The following is a 13,420-nucleotide window of genomic DNA, read 5'->3' on the forward strand; positions in this document are numbered from 1 at the left end:
CCTCATTTTCGAGAGTTTTTCGAAACTGTTTCAGGTGGAAGTGCATGTTTTCAAAGTCTAAACTCAATAGAGATCTTCCAACAGCAGGACATTTCAACAGACTAGGATAATTAAGAAATAAAAGCGAATTTCCTTGCAAAGTATGGCTACACCAATTTCAAGTGTGCTTCTCAGTGTGACCAGCTGCCCTGGAAGGGAAAATCTACCTATCGCACATCGAAACATCGATAATATCGATGCAGCTCTACTTAGCGTCCTCTTTCAATTGGCGCCTGAACGTCAAGCGAAACTTTGAAGGATTTGACATTTATTCGTGTTTCCCCTAACCAATATCATGATGCAGAGGGCACGTGCCAGCATGGGCACGCCCAAGAGCTCCGGCGGCGGACGTCCAAGTGGCCAGTTCCGAGTGCCGCAGCTTACGGTCCAGCAGCACCTGAGAGCCCAGCAACAACAGGACTCGGAAGACGCGGACGTGGACGCCCTGGATGATGCACTGATCTTTGACGATGAGGAGGGTGGAACCCGCATCGGCGATATATATATCCCGCCTCCGATACCGCCGCACTGCTCCATGGAGAGCACAGGGCCGCGGTTGATCATCAAGAGGATTGTGAACAGGAATTTTAAGAGCTATGCAGGGGAAGTGGAGCTGGGACCGTTCCACCAGAGCTTCACCGCCATCATTGGACCCAATGGAAGTGGCAAGAGCAACGTCATCGATTCCATGATGTTTGTCTTCGGCTGCAGGGCAAACCGCATCCGCTGCAAGAAGGTTTCCACCTTGATTCACTCGTCCTCGCGATTTCCCAATGTGCGAAGTTGCTCCGTGGCCGTGCACTTCGAGCAGATCGTGGACAAGGACGACGGATCGTGCGAGTCTGTCCCAGACTCTGCCTTCGTCATCGAACGTACCGCCATGTCTGACAGCTCCTCCTATTACCAAATCAACGACAAGCGGGCCCAGCTGAAGGATGTGGCCAAGCTTCTAAAGAAGCACCATGTGGATCTGGAGCACAACCGCTTCTTGATCCTGCAGGGCGAGGTGGAGTCCATTGCCATGATGAAGCCGAAAGGACTGGCGGAGAACGAAACCGGTATGCTGGAGTACCTAGAGGATATTATCGGCACACAGCGCTACATCCGTCCGCTGCAACAGATCAACCAAAGGGTGGACCAGCTCACGGATGACCGCACAGAGAAGCACAATCGCTGCAAGCTGGCTGAGCGCGAGATGAAGGATCTGGAGCAGCCGTACAACGAGGCCGTGGATTACCTGAAAAAGGAGAACGAGGAGGTGCGCGTCAACTCCTGCATCATTCAAAAGCAAATCAGCATAAAGAAGGCCACGCTGGACCAGTACACGAAGCAGCACCAGTCCTGTGAGGAGGAGCTGAAGGCCCATGATGCAAGCATCGAGGCCTTAAATAAGGAAAGGACCGAGAAGGAGAACGTCATTAGAAAGGAGATTGAGTAAGAGCCATCTTAGGTTATGCCCCGCCACAATATCTAATGTATTCTCTTAGGGCCTACGAATCTCTGGTTAAGAAGCGCGAACAAATCAAGAAAAAGGTGGTGGCTGCCGAGAGAGCACGCACTGAGATCCAGAGCAACATGGAGAGCATCAACAAGCAGAGGAAGAAGGACAAGGCGCAGATCGAAAAGAACGAAACGGAGCTGGAGGATCTGCACAAGCTGCCTGAGAATAATCAACGCGAAATCGAGAATTGCAACAAAAAGCTGGAGAGTCTGGAGAAGGAGAAGGTCACGCTGAATGAAGAGCTGGAAAAGCAGCTTGCCAAGCTGAAGGAAAAGTCGGAGCCCCTAACCGAAAAACGCCTCAAGCTCAGTGACGAGTTGGTTGGCCTCAAAGAGAAAGTAAACGCAGCCAAGGCGGAACTCCAGGTATTCGAGTCGCAACTGAAAATCCTCAAGCAGGCAGAGACCACCGAGACTAGGAAGTATCAAACCCTAAAGGACTCGTACGAGCAGTCCCAGAAGAGTCTCGAGGAGAAGCTAACCAAGGTTGATGAGCTAAAGGAAAGCATTCCACGCATGCAAACGGAAATAGCCACAAAGACAGCTGAGGTGGAAAAAATGGTGCATGAAGAGCGAAATCTGTCCATAAAATGCAACAAACTGAGAACAGAGGTAAGGTATTTTTATATTATTTAATATTATATATATTTTAAGCATTTATATCCCGTTTGCAGATCAATGAAAGGTCCAGCAACATGCAGGCTCAGCGTTCCAACGACAAAGTCCTGGACTTTCTCATGCGTCAAAAGATGGAGGGCAAGATCCCTGGCATTCTGGGGCGCCTCGGCAACTTGGGCGGCATCGATGCCAAGTACGATGTGGCCATTTCCACTGCCTGTGGCCGCTTGGATAATATTGTTACCGACAACTATGACACAGCGGCGGCAGCCATTGCTGCTCTGAAGAAGTACAACGTGGGCAGAGCCACCTTCATCACGCTGGACAAGGTGGAGCACCTTCGTCGCGAGGCCACCTCCAGAATTAATACGTAGGTTCTTAAAAATATCCTTAGTTGGTTTTCTTATTATCATAATTTCTTTTTCAGGCCCGAGAACGTGGCTAGATTGTATGATCTTGTCCAGGTCGAGGACGATCGCGTGAGGACCGCCTTCTACTTCTCTCTAAGGAACACCCTGGTGAGCGAGGATCTAGAGCAAGGCACTCGCATAGCTTACGGCAAGACTCGCTTCCGGGTGGTGACTCTGCGCGGTGAAATGATCGAGACCACGGGCACCATGTCCGGTGGTGGAAATCGTCCGATACGGGGAAAAATGGGAACACAGGTGCGCACCAAGACGGCAGCGGAATCGGCAGACAGCTCGCAGATATCCCAGAAGGCGCTGGAAGACATGCAGGTACAGGCGGAGGAATTGCAGACGCGGATTAACTACTGCCAGGAGCAGCAGGGCCGATTGGAACGGGAGGTACACACTCTCAAGTTGAATCAGCAGCGGGACGAGGCAGAGTGCAAGCGGCTGGCAGTGAGCATCACCTCCTTGGAGCAGCAGATGGCCAGTAATCTTAAGCAGTGCGAGGCGCAGCGCCAGCGGATGCTTAAAAAGACCACCGATGAGGGGGCCGTCCGAGAGCGAGAGGAGCAGATCGAGGCTGCCAAGCAGGAGCTGGAGCAGGCCCAGTTCGCTGAGCAGGCAGTGTCCAGCCAAATCGATGAAATCCAGGCCAAGTACGATGGCCTGCGAAACGACAACGTCAAGCCCGTGGAAGCGAAAATCAAAAAGGTGGGCAGCCAGACAGAGAAGCTGGCCGCCACTGTGCGTTCCCTGAATGTTGCACTGGCAACGGCCGATCGCAAGATAGAGAAGATAACTGCCAACAATACCAATCTCCGGGAGACAATCAAGGGGGCGGAAGAGAAAATAACCACGCTGAACGAGGAGCGCAAGCAGTGCCAGGAAAAGGAGGAGGAACTGGAGAAGGAACTAAAGGAGGCGGAGGAGGCCATCGGCAGCGCCAAATCCCAATCGTCGGACATCAAAAAGCAAATCGATGAGTTGACCAGCCAGGAAAGCAAACTCAAAATCGAGCGCATCGAGCTGGGCAACAAGCTACAGGCAGCGACCGGTAAACTCAACGCCGTCAAGGCCGACATACCCACACTGCAGGCCAAGCTAAAGCCATTGAAGCTCAACGAAATACCGGGAGAAACGGAACCCCAAGAGCCGCTCAAAGAGTACACCGAAGAAGAACTTGGGGCAGTCGACCTGGATCACAAGGAATTCGAGCATACCAAACTATTGGAGGAGCTCAGAAAGAAGCCCAACCTGGGCTGCATCAAGGACTTCAACGAGAAGCGCAACATTTACCTGGAGCGTGTGCGTGTCCTGGAGGATATTACCTCCAAGCGAAACGAGATGCGCGACAAGTATGAGGAGGTGCGCAAGCGTCGCTACAAGGAGTTCATGGATGGCTTCAGCATTATCACCAGGAAGCTCAAGGAAATGTACCAAATGATTACGCTGGGCGGCGATGCCGAGCTGGAGCTGGTCGACTCTATGGATCCATTCACCGAGGGCGTCAATTTCACAGTGCGTCCGCCGAAAAAGAGCTGGAAATTCATATCGAATCTCTCTGGCGGCGAGAAGACCTTATCCTCGCTGGCCCTAGTGTTTGCCCTTCATTATTACAAGCCTTCGCCGCTGTACTTTATGGACGAGATAGATGCAGCGCTGGACTTTAAGAATGTGTCTATTGTGGGTCACTACATCAAGGTGAGTGTCAATCGAATCCTTTTCTCAGATAATCACTAATGAACTTAAAACCCTCTTAGGAGCGCACCAAGAATGCCCAATTCATTATTGTGTCGCTGCGCGTGAACATGTTCGAGTTGGCCAACTATCTCGTGGGCATCTACAAGGTAAACGACTGCACCGACTCCTGCACGCTGGTGAATACTCCGCCCCAGCTGCCGGCCAGCACGCAGCAATCAAGGATGCTAGGTGGCAATAATACACAGGACTCGTTTATGATAACCGAAAGCGAGGATAACCACCAATTGGAGAGTCAGCAGGCATCGCAACAACTGACTCAGGCCGGCAGGGAGACCACCTTTGCCCCGCCCATGGACAGCACCGGAATAAACGATACGCCAGCACCACCACGACCTTCGCAGGAGCCAGTACCGCAGGGTAGAGACACGACCTTCGCACCGCCCATGGAGAGCACCGCCATTGAAACACCGAATGTTACACTGCAAAACCCTGCCCACAGCTCGCCGCCTACGATTAATGCTTAATTTTAAGACGCCAGGCCAAGCTCACTACGATGTATTATCTTATTTTTAGTAAACACCGATCGAACAAACTGTACATCTCGATACCATTTAAAACATAAAAAAAACTTTTCATATATTTGAAACTAATTAAATTGTTCATCTAACTTCATATACTAGGACCTAAAGCTAGTCATAATCCTAGAGCAAATCCCTTCCAGCGCCTCCGTTGTACTGTTCTTAATGGCCGTTATATCCTCGCCTGAATCGCAGGCTTTCGCAATTTGGGGATCCAAGGGCAGGGAACCCAGCAGTGGCACTCCCATCTCAGCGCACATGGCAGCCGCTCCGCCCGTCTTAGCCGGAAAGATTTCCGAGCTATTGCCACAATTTCCGCACCGGAAGCTGCTCATGTTCTCTATCACGCCCACAATGGGAATCTTTTGCTTCTTGCAAAAGTTAATCTCCTTGCGGACATCCAGCAGAGCCACCTCCTGCGGCGTCGTCACGAGAATGGCCCGCAAGGACTCCGGCTGATTGTCGTCTCTCATGTAGGAAATGACTGAAAGATGCTCGTCCGAGGTGCCCGGCGGTGTGTCCAGCAGCAATAGATCCAGGTTCCCCCAGTCAACCTCGCTCAGGAACTGTCGAATCATGCCGTTCTTCTTCGGTCCCCGCCAAATGATGGCATCGTCCACGGAGCCCAGCAGGAAGCCGATGGACATGAGGCACACGTTGTCATCAATGCCGACGGGCGACCATCCGGATCCAGATTGATGCACGTTCTCTCCCAAAGCTCCCAGTATACGGGGCTGCGATGGGCCACAGATATCGACATCCAGGACGCCGAAATTGCTGTCCGGACAGCTCCTGGCCAGGTAGCGTGTCAGCAGGCTGGTAACAGTGCTCTTGCCCACGCCCCCCTTCCCGGAGAGGATCAGCAGCTTGTTCTTCACATCTTTGAGGGCTTCGGCCACCAAGGCCTTGCCGGGATCTTCAAGCTTCTTGCTGGGATCGCTGCAGATGCCCTGATTGGGGCAGCCGGCGCAGGCGCTCACTTTGCCTGCCTGCTCGCTTTCAACGCCGGGACAGTGCTCAGGAGGTGCCTCCATTGCTTGTAATGGTTATTAATTATTTGGTAAATTTACTTGTGAAATTCGGATCGCTGATAAGACTGTGGATAGTCTGTCCACACTTCAGTCATGTTGGTATTAAATATTTTCTGGTATTTCCCTTTTACCAGCATACAGTCACACTAGCCTAACTATTGCTTGTCATTGCATTCGGCAATTTGGAAACAACTTGGAATCTTTTCGGTAGCACAGAAAGTACACAGTTGAAAGCAACATGGAGACACTCCTGGGTATTAAGGGTCCTGATTTCGTTATGCTGGCGGCGGACACCACCCACGCCCGCTCCATTATCGTGATGAAGGAGGGTAAGCAATCGAACCCACATATAATGGCGGCTTCGGTGTCTCACTTCGGTGGCATTGTTATACTTTACAGATGAGAACAAAATCCACAAGGTGTCGGATAACTTGATTATATCGACCACTGGCGAGTCTGGCGATACGGAGCAGTTTACCGAGTTCATTTCAAAGAATATTGCCCTTTACAAGATGCGCAACGGATACGATCTGAGCCCTCGGGCAGCGGCACATTTCACGCGCAAGAATCTGGCCGAATACCTTCGCAGCCGCACGCCCTACCAGGTCTTCATGTTTGTGGCCGGGTAAGGATCAAGTCTTGCCATCATCCCACATCAAATCTAACGCTTTTCCCATTCAGCTACGATCCCGCCGACGGACCTGAGCTCGCCTTCATCGATTACTTGGCCAACGCAAAGTCCGTCAATTACGCCGGTCATGGCTATGGAGCGATCTTCGCATCCAGCATCTACGATCGCTACTGGCACCCCAACATCACCCAGGAGGAGGCCTACGATGTGTTCAAGAAGTGCATCGTGGAGATCCAAAAGCGACTGGTCGTCAACCTGAAGAACTTCAATGTCGCCGTGGTGGATAAGGATGGTGTACGATACCTGGAGCCCATCAGTGCCAAGAGTCTGGCCGAATACAATGCATCCGCTTAGTTAGGTTCTTGAGCATTCTAAATGCACAACAGTTTGTAATAAAATGCGCCTGATTTGGGTAACTTTGGTACGAAATACATGATATATTTTTTTGACAAGGAAATTCAGCAAAATCTCGAAGCATAATTTTTGGATGCCAAGAACCCGGTTTTTCGCTAGCGAAAGTTTGCGATTATTTCCAATTGGAATCTTTGCATTTGGTATATTTCCGTCTTGTATTTTCTTACTATTCCGCATGCGGTCACTCTAACAGTCGCCTTAGGATTTTACAAAAATAAATATAATTTCTAGACAATATGAGCTTGGAACAACAGCCGGCGATAGATCCCAAAAATCCACATGGACTTGGTAAGTAGTCCTGGCCAAAATTGATTCAAGTGACCTAACACTGCACCTCCTCGCAGGGGATCCCAACGACACATCGTTGCGCAAGGTGGAGCGGGAGGTTCTGATACCCAAGATCATGCGGGATCGGGCGAAGGCAGAGTTCTGCTCCAAGGAGGTGGCCGATTTCCAGGAGTGCTGCAAGGCCAGCAGCATCCTGATGGTGGCCACCTGTCGAAAGCAGAACGCCGCCCTCAAAGAATGCCTGACTGGCTGGTATCAAAACGAAGCCTTCAAGGAGGAGTGCAAGAAGATATATCTGCAGGAGAGGGCCGATTACCGCAGCACAGGCATACCCAAGAAGCACCGTCTTGAGAAGTTGTAGTAAAGTCCTTAAATTAGTTCCTTATTGTTGTTGTTTGCTTTGTACAAAAGTTGAGTAATTGAATCGACGCACAATTGTTTCTGTGACTGTGATTTCCTGAAGGTGCTCGGGTCTGGATACATCGCCGGCTTGCGCTACTCTAAGGAGAAGCACATCCTTGTCGGAAGTTTCTGCCACACGTTGGACTCCCTTTAGATTCTTTGATTGATAGTAATCCACATCGCAGGGTGTTTGAACAGTCACCAGAAAGCTTGCATGGTATAAGCGTGGGCTCTGCTTGTAGATCACTGAGGAAAAGGTGTCAGTTATCAGTTTAAAAGTATTGTAATGGCAAACACTCACGAAAATCTCCGCCAAACTTGATGCCACTCTTGATCACCCAGTTCTTGGACTTTAAATACAAATAGCAGGCCAAGTTCTCCACAAATCTTTCATTTAGCTGCTTTGCTGCAGTCAAAAATGCTTGAAAGTCCATCACGCTGCCGGAGAGGTCTTCAATGCTTAAAACCTCCAAATAGAAGGCCAGAAAACAGGACTCCTCCAGTCCGAGGAGCAGCGTTTCATCCGCATCTCCAGATGCCGGTCCTCCCCGCGACTTGCTTCCCTTACCAAAGCAACCATTGTCATACAGTGATTGAGCTTGAACCGGATCCTGTATCTCTACTGAAAATCCTGAGAACGTTCCCTGATAGCTTTCTCCGTTTTCGCATATGGGAAAAGGAGAGAAATTGAAACTTTTGTATGGACAGCGTTTTCTTTTGCATTGAAACGTAAACATTTTCCGAGGCGTTCAAAAGTGTGGTGACAGCTGTGGAAAAATACCGAAATAGTTTGTTCTATAGTATTTTTTGAATGCGCCTGGTCTTTCTAAAAAGATGTAAAATAACAGCATTTTTAATTTACTTAAAAAACAACAGTTTTTTACAATACATTTTGGGAACAATGTAGCACCAAGCTGCTTATGGCACTGAAAACTTCACTAATGTCACACTGGCCAGCCTCAGGACTGGTTAACTATAGCCTGCAAGAGTTTAAGTATTATAACGTATACGCACTGTTGTCTTCGACCAAATCATTAATTTTCAATAAAATAATTTGTTGTGTTTACTAGAGCTTTTAAAAAGGATTGGGCTTTGTTATAGAACACATTCAAATGAAATAAAACAAAGTGGATATTTTAAAGACAAAATAGATAGAAAACTATCTTCGGGAAACCGAATTTTGTATACCCTGGCCGTTTACAATTGAATAAAATAGAAAAAATCTATAACAAAAAGATGTCTATGTTTGTTTTTATTAGGTTAACAAATAAAAATATTTTAGTTGTAAAAAAATCTTTAAAAAAGAAATTTGTCTATTGTTTATTTCACTGAATGAATATTGAAATATTCACTATATTTTTTTTGAAATGACAAAGTTAATGAAATTCTATAGTTTCAATTTCGATCTCTTTTCTGTGTAAGTTTTTATTGGGTTAACAAATCTGCTTATTTTGTATAGAATTTCAAAAATTAAAATTTTGTTGCTAAAATTATTAACAATTTTAAAGTTGTAAAATTAAAAAAAAAAACTTCTAGATATCGTCTTAACTTAAAATGCAAGGGTAAAAAAATATATAAAAATTAAAAACAAAGCTACATACATACATACATACATATGTATGTACCCTCAGGACTTTGACAAAAGTTAGGAAACTAAAAAGGATAAAGCCAATTTTTACAAAGCCCTACAAATTAAAGTTTTCTTTTTATTTTATTATTTTTACTATTATATAATATTTAAACAGGCAAAAATATTTATTGTTTTCCTAAAATACAAATACTTCCGATTCAGCTTAAATTCATTCATTTTTTTGACCAACCAACCAACAACCGGTTGGTTTCCTGGTCTTGGCTACGCTGGTGATCTTATCTGCTTAGCCGCTTATCAACCAGTTATGGTAACTGTCTTCTGTGTTGTTTTTCTTTTTATTTCGTTTATTTTGAGCACAAATTGGGCGATAAGTGAGATAGCACCTAACCGTAAGAATTGGCACGCACGGGATGGATGCGGTGACACAAAAACTAGACAACGCGTATGTAAATGCAAACACAGACATTATCCAAGTTTTATGGTGGGAAATATTATGTCAAAACCGACGACGCCTGATGAAATGTCAGTGGTGTATAGCTCGTTATCAGCGCGTAATCCCCGTTCCCCATTCCATTTGGGGCGGCGCTTATCAAAATAACGCTCTATATAACCGTGACCGATAATAAAACCGCCGCCACGATAAACAAAAGGCTTTGTTATTATATATTTCTGTTTTTCTAATTAATAAAAGTATAGCAGTTATATGGGTGAGGTGACCACGAAAGCACTTGCAATATATGATTTATACACAGTACACACGCACAAAGCTTATAAATCTCATCGGTAGATCTAGGGGATCGGGATATATATGGATTTTGGGTATGGGTTTGGGATTATAACAATAATTTCGAAATAAACAACAGTCCTCGCTTGCAATCATCTTCCTGGGGGTTCTTGTCAACAAGGGATATTTTGGGATAACAATGGGTGGGCAGCAGCAGGTGGGACCTGGACTAGCTGGGCGCAGCCGGTTCGAACTTGCAGATGACAGCAAACATGGCCTCACCGCCCAGGTACTTTGCCAGCCACCTGTTCTTGATCACGGCCAGCTTGAGGGTCTCGCATCCGAAGCGGGCATTCAGGTTCGTGTGCACAGCCCGGCCCATGCCCTCGATTACGAGCAGATCAGTCTCATTGGCTGCGATGGCCTCGCACAGCTCCTGCGGCAGCGTGCGCATGTCCAGGCAGGGTCCCGTCTGCCCATTAGCGTAGACCAGGAGTTGTCCTTTCGACCAGGCCTCGGCCAAGATCTCGCACTCCCGCGAGCATTCGTCCAGCAGCGATCTTAACTCCCGGCTGGTGACATCGTTCAGCGCGGGCTCACTGTTGGCGCAGAGCAGCACCTTAGTACCTCTCTTAAGAAGTCCTCTGACGAAGGGCAGTATGCCCAAAACCACATCCACTCCACTGTTGTCCACAAACACGACGGCGCACTTGTGCGGCTGGCCCTTAAGGCGCTTCAGCCAATTGTCCAGGTTGTCCAGCAGCCAGGGACGCTTCTCGATGCGATCCAACGCCGAATGCAGGCCGAAATTGCTGTCCTGCTCGAGGATATTTGATATGGCCTGGGCGCCCCAGTCGAACATGTTGCCGGCCAGCACCCCCCGCACCAGCTCCGTCCACATGGCGTCCTCATCTTCAAGAGCGTCCAGCTCCTGCAATCGCTGCTTGAGCCGAGCCACAGCCGAGGCGTTCTCCAGTTTCTTTTGGCTGAGCCAGGGATCCGGAAATCCGAACCGTCGCAGCATAGTCTCATTGAGTTGGAGCAGCTCGCTGGTGCCCAGGACCGTCTTGCCACAGTTGACAGGTACGTTGCGCCTGTGCTCCTCCACTTGTTGGAGGTAGGCTGCCTGGAACTGTTCTGCCCGCTGCAGGGCCGTGTGATCCTCGGGCTGCGACTTGGCCGCCACCTTGGCAAACTTCTCCACCATGTCACGAAAGCAGTTGAACCAGTAGTCCGCCGCTTGAGTGTCCGTGTTCAGGTCCAGCGTGTCCGGCTGGTAGACAGCCGGATCAGGCAGCAGGCTGCGGCTGTGCATGGCGACGCGGATTGACGCGAAGCGAGTTAATTTAAGCGCAGAAATAGTCGCCGTTTTTGTTTGTGTAATAAGTGTGACCAGGGCGCGACCGTTAAAATAAACCATCATGTCAGAATAGTCACTTCACGTTTGATCACGTTATTTTTAAGGCACCAAAAAATGCCAAAATAGTCCCAGTATAAAAATATCTAGAATTTGTAAAAAATTCTAAATATAAACAATAATTTGAGGAATAGTTATAAATAAATCAGAAATCGCAAAGAAGAGTTATGAGTAAAATAAAGTTACTACCAAAAAATTTAGCTGGAAAGATGAACAATTTAATGCGAATACATAAATGCATTTTTTTTTTAGTTACATTTAATTTAATTAATTTTCATTAATTATTTTCATTATTTATTATTTTTATTTATTATAATTTTGTATTCACTATTTATTATTTACTATTTATTTATTATTTATATAAAAATTAAACAGACTATAATTATTTTTCGATTTTTATATAAAAGTTAAAAACAAGAATTAAATAATAAATTAAATAAGAAAATAACTCTTTTTTTATTATTATAATTTTATATTATAAAATAAATAATGGACAAGTTGCAGTCTCTTTCTAGCATATGTATTTTTTGCAGAAGAAAAAAATCGTTGGTGACTTGAAGATGATATGAAATACTATAAAAATAATATCTTAAACAATTAAACAATTAGGCTACAAGTACATTTTTAATATTATTAAATATAATAATTTTAATGAAATACAATTTTAAAAGGAAACAAACTAAAAATTTGAATAATATTTTTAGTATATTCCCATTGGTATTCTTTTTGGGGCGGTTTGGTCACACGGTAAACGCGGCTCTTTCCGGTTGAGATTTTTGACAAATCAACAACACAACAGAAAAATGGTAAAATAAATTCCTGAATTTTGGTGGAATCCGCTGTCAATATGCTCAAAAATCGGCGCAAAATCCTTTTTTGGATTATTAATCAGAAGTGGACGTGTGAATTTCTCGGTTACAAGGACACCTAGAAGCCTAAAAATGATGATAAAGTACAACTTGTAATGCAATTTTTACCCTCTTTGTTGACAGGCCAAGCGCACCAAGAAGGTTGGAATCGTCGGCAAGTATGGTACCCGTTATGGTGCCTCGCTCCGTAAGATGGTCAAGAAGATGGAAATCACGCAGCACAGCAAGTACACTTGCTCCTTCTGCGGCAAGGTGAGTGCAGTGAATTTGCCCCATAAAGAGTCTCTTACTAATTATGTATTTCCCCTCCCCCGGTTCCTAGGACTCCATGAAGCGCGCCGTGGTGGGCATCTGGTCCTGCAAGCGTTGCAAGCGCACCGTCGCCGGTGGCGCCTGGGTGTACTCTACCACCGCCGCCGCCTCTGTGCGTTCGGCCGTCCGTCGTCTGCGCGAAACCAAGGAGCAGTAAACAATGCAATGGACCAATCCAATCCAATGCTCCGTTATGCTAGTTCCCGTAGTTTTTAATTGACAACGCGATTTTCCTGTGGTTTGCGCCGTGCCGGTCATGTGAAAATAAAAAAATGTTTTTTACTTATATCGGTAACCCAAAGTGATGTTTATTTGTGTGTTTGTCATCGGTTTAGAGTTATAGACCTTGGCTTAACGGCGTTGATAAGTGTTCAAATTAGTCGACGACGTGGAATTATTTGAATTGTCCATTGTCAACGTTAAAAATGCCAAATGGAAATGTGTTTCCTTATCCAAAAGTATAAGATCGTGCTTGCATCTTTGTAATTAGTGAAGTTTTGATTATTTCATCTGCTCCGAATTTTTAACAGCCAAATTAAGGCTAAAACGGTTAAGACCCAGATGTAGTAACATATATACGTAGTCATTACCAAAAAGGTCTTTTTTATGTTAAAAGCATAATGCCTCTGGTTTAGAAGTTATTAACAAAATCGGCTTCTTGTTTATCAGTACAATAAAAAAGAGTAACGGATATTCACAAATTTATAAATTGTAAACCAAAACAATGTTATATAGCTAAACTCTTACCCTTTTAAAGCACCACCAAGAATAGTAGACCACTTTCATTTTAGATTTTGTCTTAAATTTGTCATCTCATTTTTTATTTATAAAATTTAAAAAGTCTCTAAACAAACAAATAATATTTAAATGAAAAATTCATAGAAAATGTTGGCTT

At 46.0% G+C, this 13,420-nt stretch overlaps 7 protein-coding genes across 7 annotated transcripts; 4 read left to right on the forward strand and 3 right to left on the reverse strand.

Moving 5' to 3' along the window:
• Positions 1 to 261: 261 nt before the first annotated feature.
• Positions 262 to 4,813, forward strand: glu (structural maintenance of chromosomes 4-like protein gluon). Its single transcript, XM_017170707.3, has 5 exons — positions 262 to 1,473; positions 1,527 to 2,151; positions 2,214 to 2,527; positions 2,585 to 4,268; positions 4,328 to 4,813. The coding sequence occupies exons 1-5, from the start codon at positions 335 to 337 to the stop codon at positions 4,790 to 4,792; spliced, it is 4,227 nt and encodes a 1,408-aa protein (XP_017026196.1). The 5' UTR covers positions 262 to 334; the 3' UTR covers positions 4,793 to 4,813.
• On the reverse strand, positions 4,813 to 5,880 carry Nubp1 (NUBP iron-sulfur cluster assembly factor 1). The gene has a single exon (XM_017170708.3). It carries the CDS (start codon positions 5,878 to 5,880, stop codon positions 4,945 to 4,947), a length of 936 nt encoding a protein of 311 aa, XP_017026197.1. The 3' UTR covers positions 4,813 to 4,944.
• Positions 5,881 to 6,017: 137 nt separating this feature from the next.
• Positions 6,018 to 6,939, forward strand: Prosbeta4 (Proteasome beta4 subunit). Its single transcript, XM_017170710.3, has 3 exons — positions 6,018 to 6,206; positions 6,277 to 6,502; positions 6,559 to 6,939. Exons 1-3 carry the CDS (start codon positions 6,116 to 6,118, stop codon positions 6,860 to 6,862), a joined length of 621 nt encoding a protein of 206 aa, XP_017026199.1. The 5' UTR covers positions 6,018 to 6,115; the 3' UTR covers positions 6,863 to 6,939.
• Positions 6,940 to 7,073: 134 nt separating this feature from the next.
• On the forward strand, positions 7,074 to 7,650 carry LOC108077411 (COX assembly mitochondrial protein homolog). Its single transcript, XM_017170711.3, has 2 exons — positions 7,074 to 7,210; positions 7,267 to 7,650. The coding sequence occupies exons 1-2, from the start codon at positions 7,159 to 7,161 to the stop codon at positions 7,569 to 7,571; spliced, it is 357 nt and encodes a 118-aa protein (XP_017026200.1). The 5' UTR covers positions 7,074 to 7,158; the 3' UTR covers positions 7,572 to 7,650.
• On the reverse strand, positions 7,577 to 8,397 carry Tsen2 (tRNA splicing endonuclease subunit 2). Its single transcript, XM_017170709.3, has 2 exons — positions 7,914 to 8,397; positions 7,577 to 7,858 (listed from the first exon to the last, which is right to left on the reverse strand). Exons 1-2 carry the CDS (start codon positions 8,347 to 8,349, stop codon positions 7,593 to 7,595), a joined length of 702 nt encoding a protein of 233 aa, XP_017026198.1. The 5' UTR covers positions 8,350 to 8,397; the 3' UTR covers positions 7,577 to 7,592.
• A 1,446-nt stretch (positions 8,398 to 9,843) lies between these two features.
• LOC108077458 (4'-phosphopantetheine phosphatase) lies at positions 9,844 to 11,348 on the reverse strand. The gene has a single exon (XM_017170782.3). The coding sequence runs from the start codon at positions 11,345 to 11,347 to the stop codon at positions 10,157 to 10,159; it is 1,191 nt and encodes a 396-aa protein (XP_017026271.3). The 5' UTR covers position 11,348; the 3' UTR covers positions 9,844 to 10,156.
• Positions 11,349 to 12,031: 683 nt separating this feature from the next.
• On the forward strand, positions 12,032 to 12,820 carry RpL37A (ribosomal protein L37A). The gene is made up of 3 exons (XM_017170705.3): positions 12,032 to 12,150; positions 12,337 to 12,465; positions 12,536 to 12,820. Exons 1-3 carry the CDS (start codon positions 12,148 to 12,150, stop codon positions 12,680 to 12,682), a joined length of 279 nt encoding a protein of 92 aa, XP_017026194.1. The 5' UTR covers positions 12,032 to 12,147; the 3' UTR covers positions 12,683 to 12,820.
• The last annotated feature ends 600 nt before the right edge of the window (positions 12,821 to 13,420 follow it).

This window comes from Drosophila kikkawai, chromosome 2L (genome assembly GCF_030179895.1).
Source record: "Drosophila kikkawai strain 14028-0561.14 chromosome 2L, DkikHiC1v2, whole genome shotgun sequence".
Taxonomy (NCBI): Eukaryota; Metazoa; Arthropoda; class Insecta; order Diptera; family Drosophilidae; genus Drosophila; species Drosophila kikkawai.

Bases quoted from the DNA above. Each gene is read 5' to 3' on its own strand.
- Nubp1 (XM_017170708.3), bottom strand. From the start codon at position 5,880: ATGGAGGCACCTCCTGAGCACTGTCCCGGCGTTGAAAGCGAGCAGGCA.
- Tsen2 (XM_017170709.3), bottom strand. From the start codon at position 8,349: ATGTTTACGTTTCAATGCAAAAGAAAACGCTGTCCATACAAAAGTTTC. The intron at 7,859-7,913 runs GTGAGTGTTTGC...CCTTTTCCTCAG, and splicing joins CAAGTTTGGCGGAGATTTTC to TGATCTACAAGCAGAGCCCA.
- glu (XM_017170707.3), top strand. From the start codon at position 335: ATGATGCAGAGGGCACGTGCCAGCATGGGCACGCCCAAGAGCTCCGGC. The intron at 2,152-2,213 runs GTAAGGTATTTT...TCCCGTTTGCAG, and splicing joins GCAACAAACTGAGAACAGAG to ATCAATGAAAGGTCCAGCAA. The intron at 4,269-4,327 runs GTGAGTGTCAAT...AAACCCTCTTAG, and splicing joins TTGTGGGTCACTACATCAAG to GAGCGCACCAAGAATGCCCA.
- LOC108077458 (XM_017170782.3), bottom strand. From the start codon at position 11,347: ATGGTTTATTTTAACGGTCGCGCCCTGGTCACACTTATTACACAAACA.
- LOC108077411 (XM_017170711.3), top strand. From the start codon at position 7,159: ATGAGCTTGGAACAACAGCCGGCGATAGATCCCAAAAATCCACATGGA. The intron at 7,211-7,266 runs GTAAGTAGTCCT...ACCTCCTCGCAG, and splicing joins CAAAAATCCACATGGACTTG to GGGATCCCAACGACACATCG.
- Prosbeta4 (XM_017170710.3), top strand. From the start codon at position 6,116: ATGGAGACACTCCTGGGTATTAAGGGTCCTGATTTCGTTATGCTGGCG. The intron at 6,207-6,276 runs GTAAGCAATCGA...TATACTTTACAG, and splicing joins CATTATCGTGATGAAGGAGG to ATGAGAACAAAATCCACAAG. The intron at 6,503-6,558 runs GTAAGGATCAAG...TTTCCCATTCAG, and splicing joins GTCTTCATGTTTGTGGCCGG to CTACGATCCCGCCGACGGAC.
- RpL37A (XM_017170705.3), top strand. The intron at 12,466-12,535 runs GTGAGTGCAGTG...CCCGGTTCCTAG, and splicing joins CTTGCTCCTTCTGCGGCAAG to GACTCCATGAAGCGCGCCGT.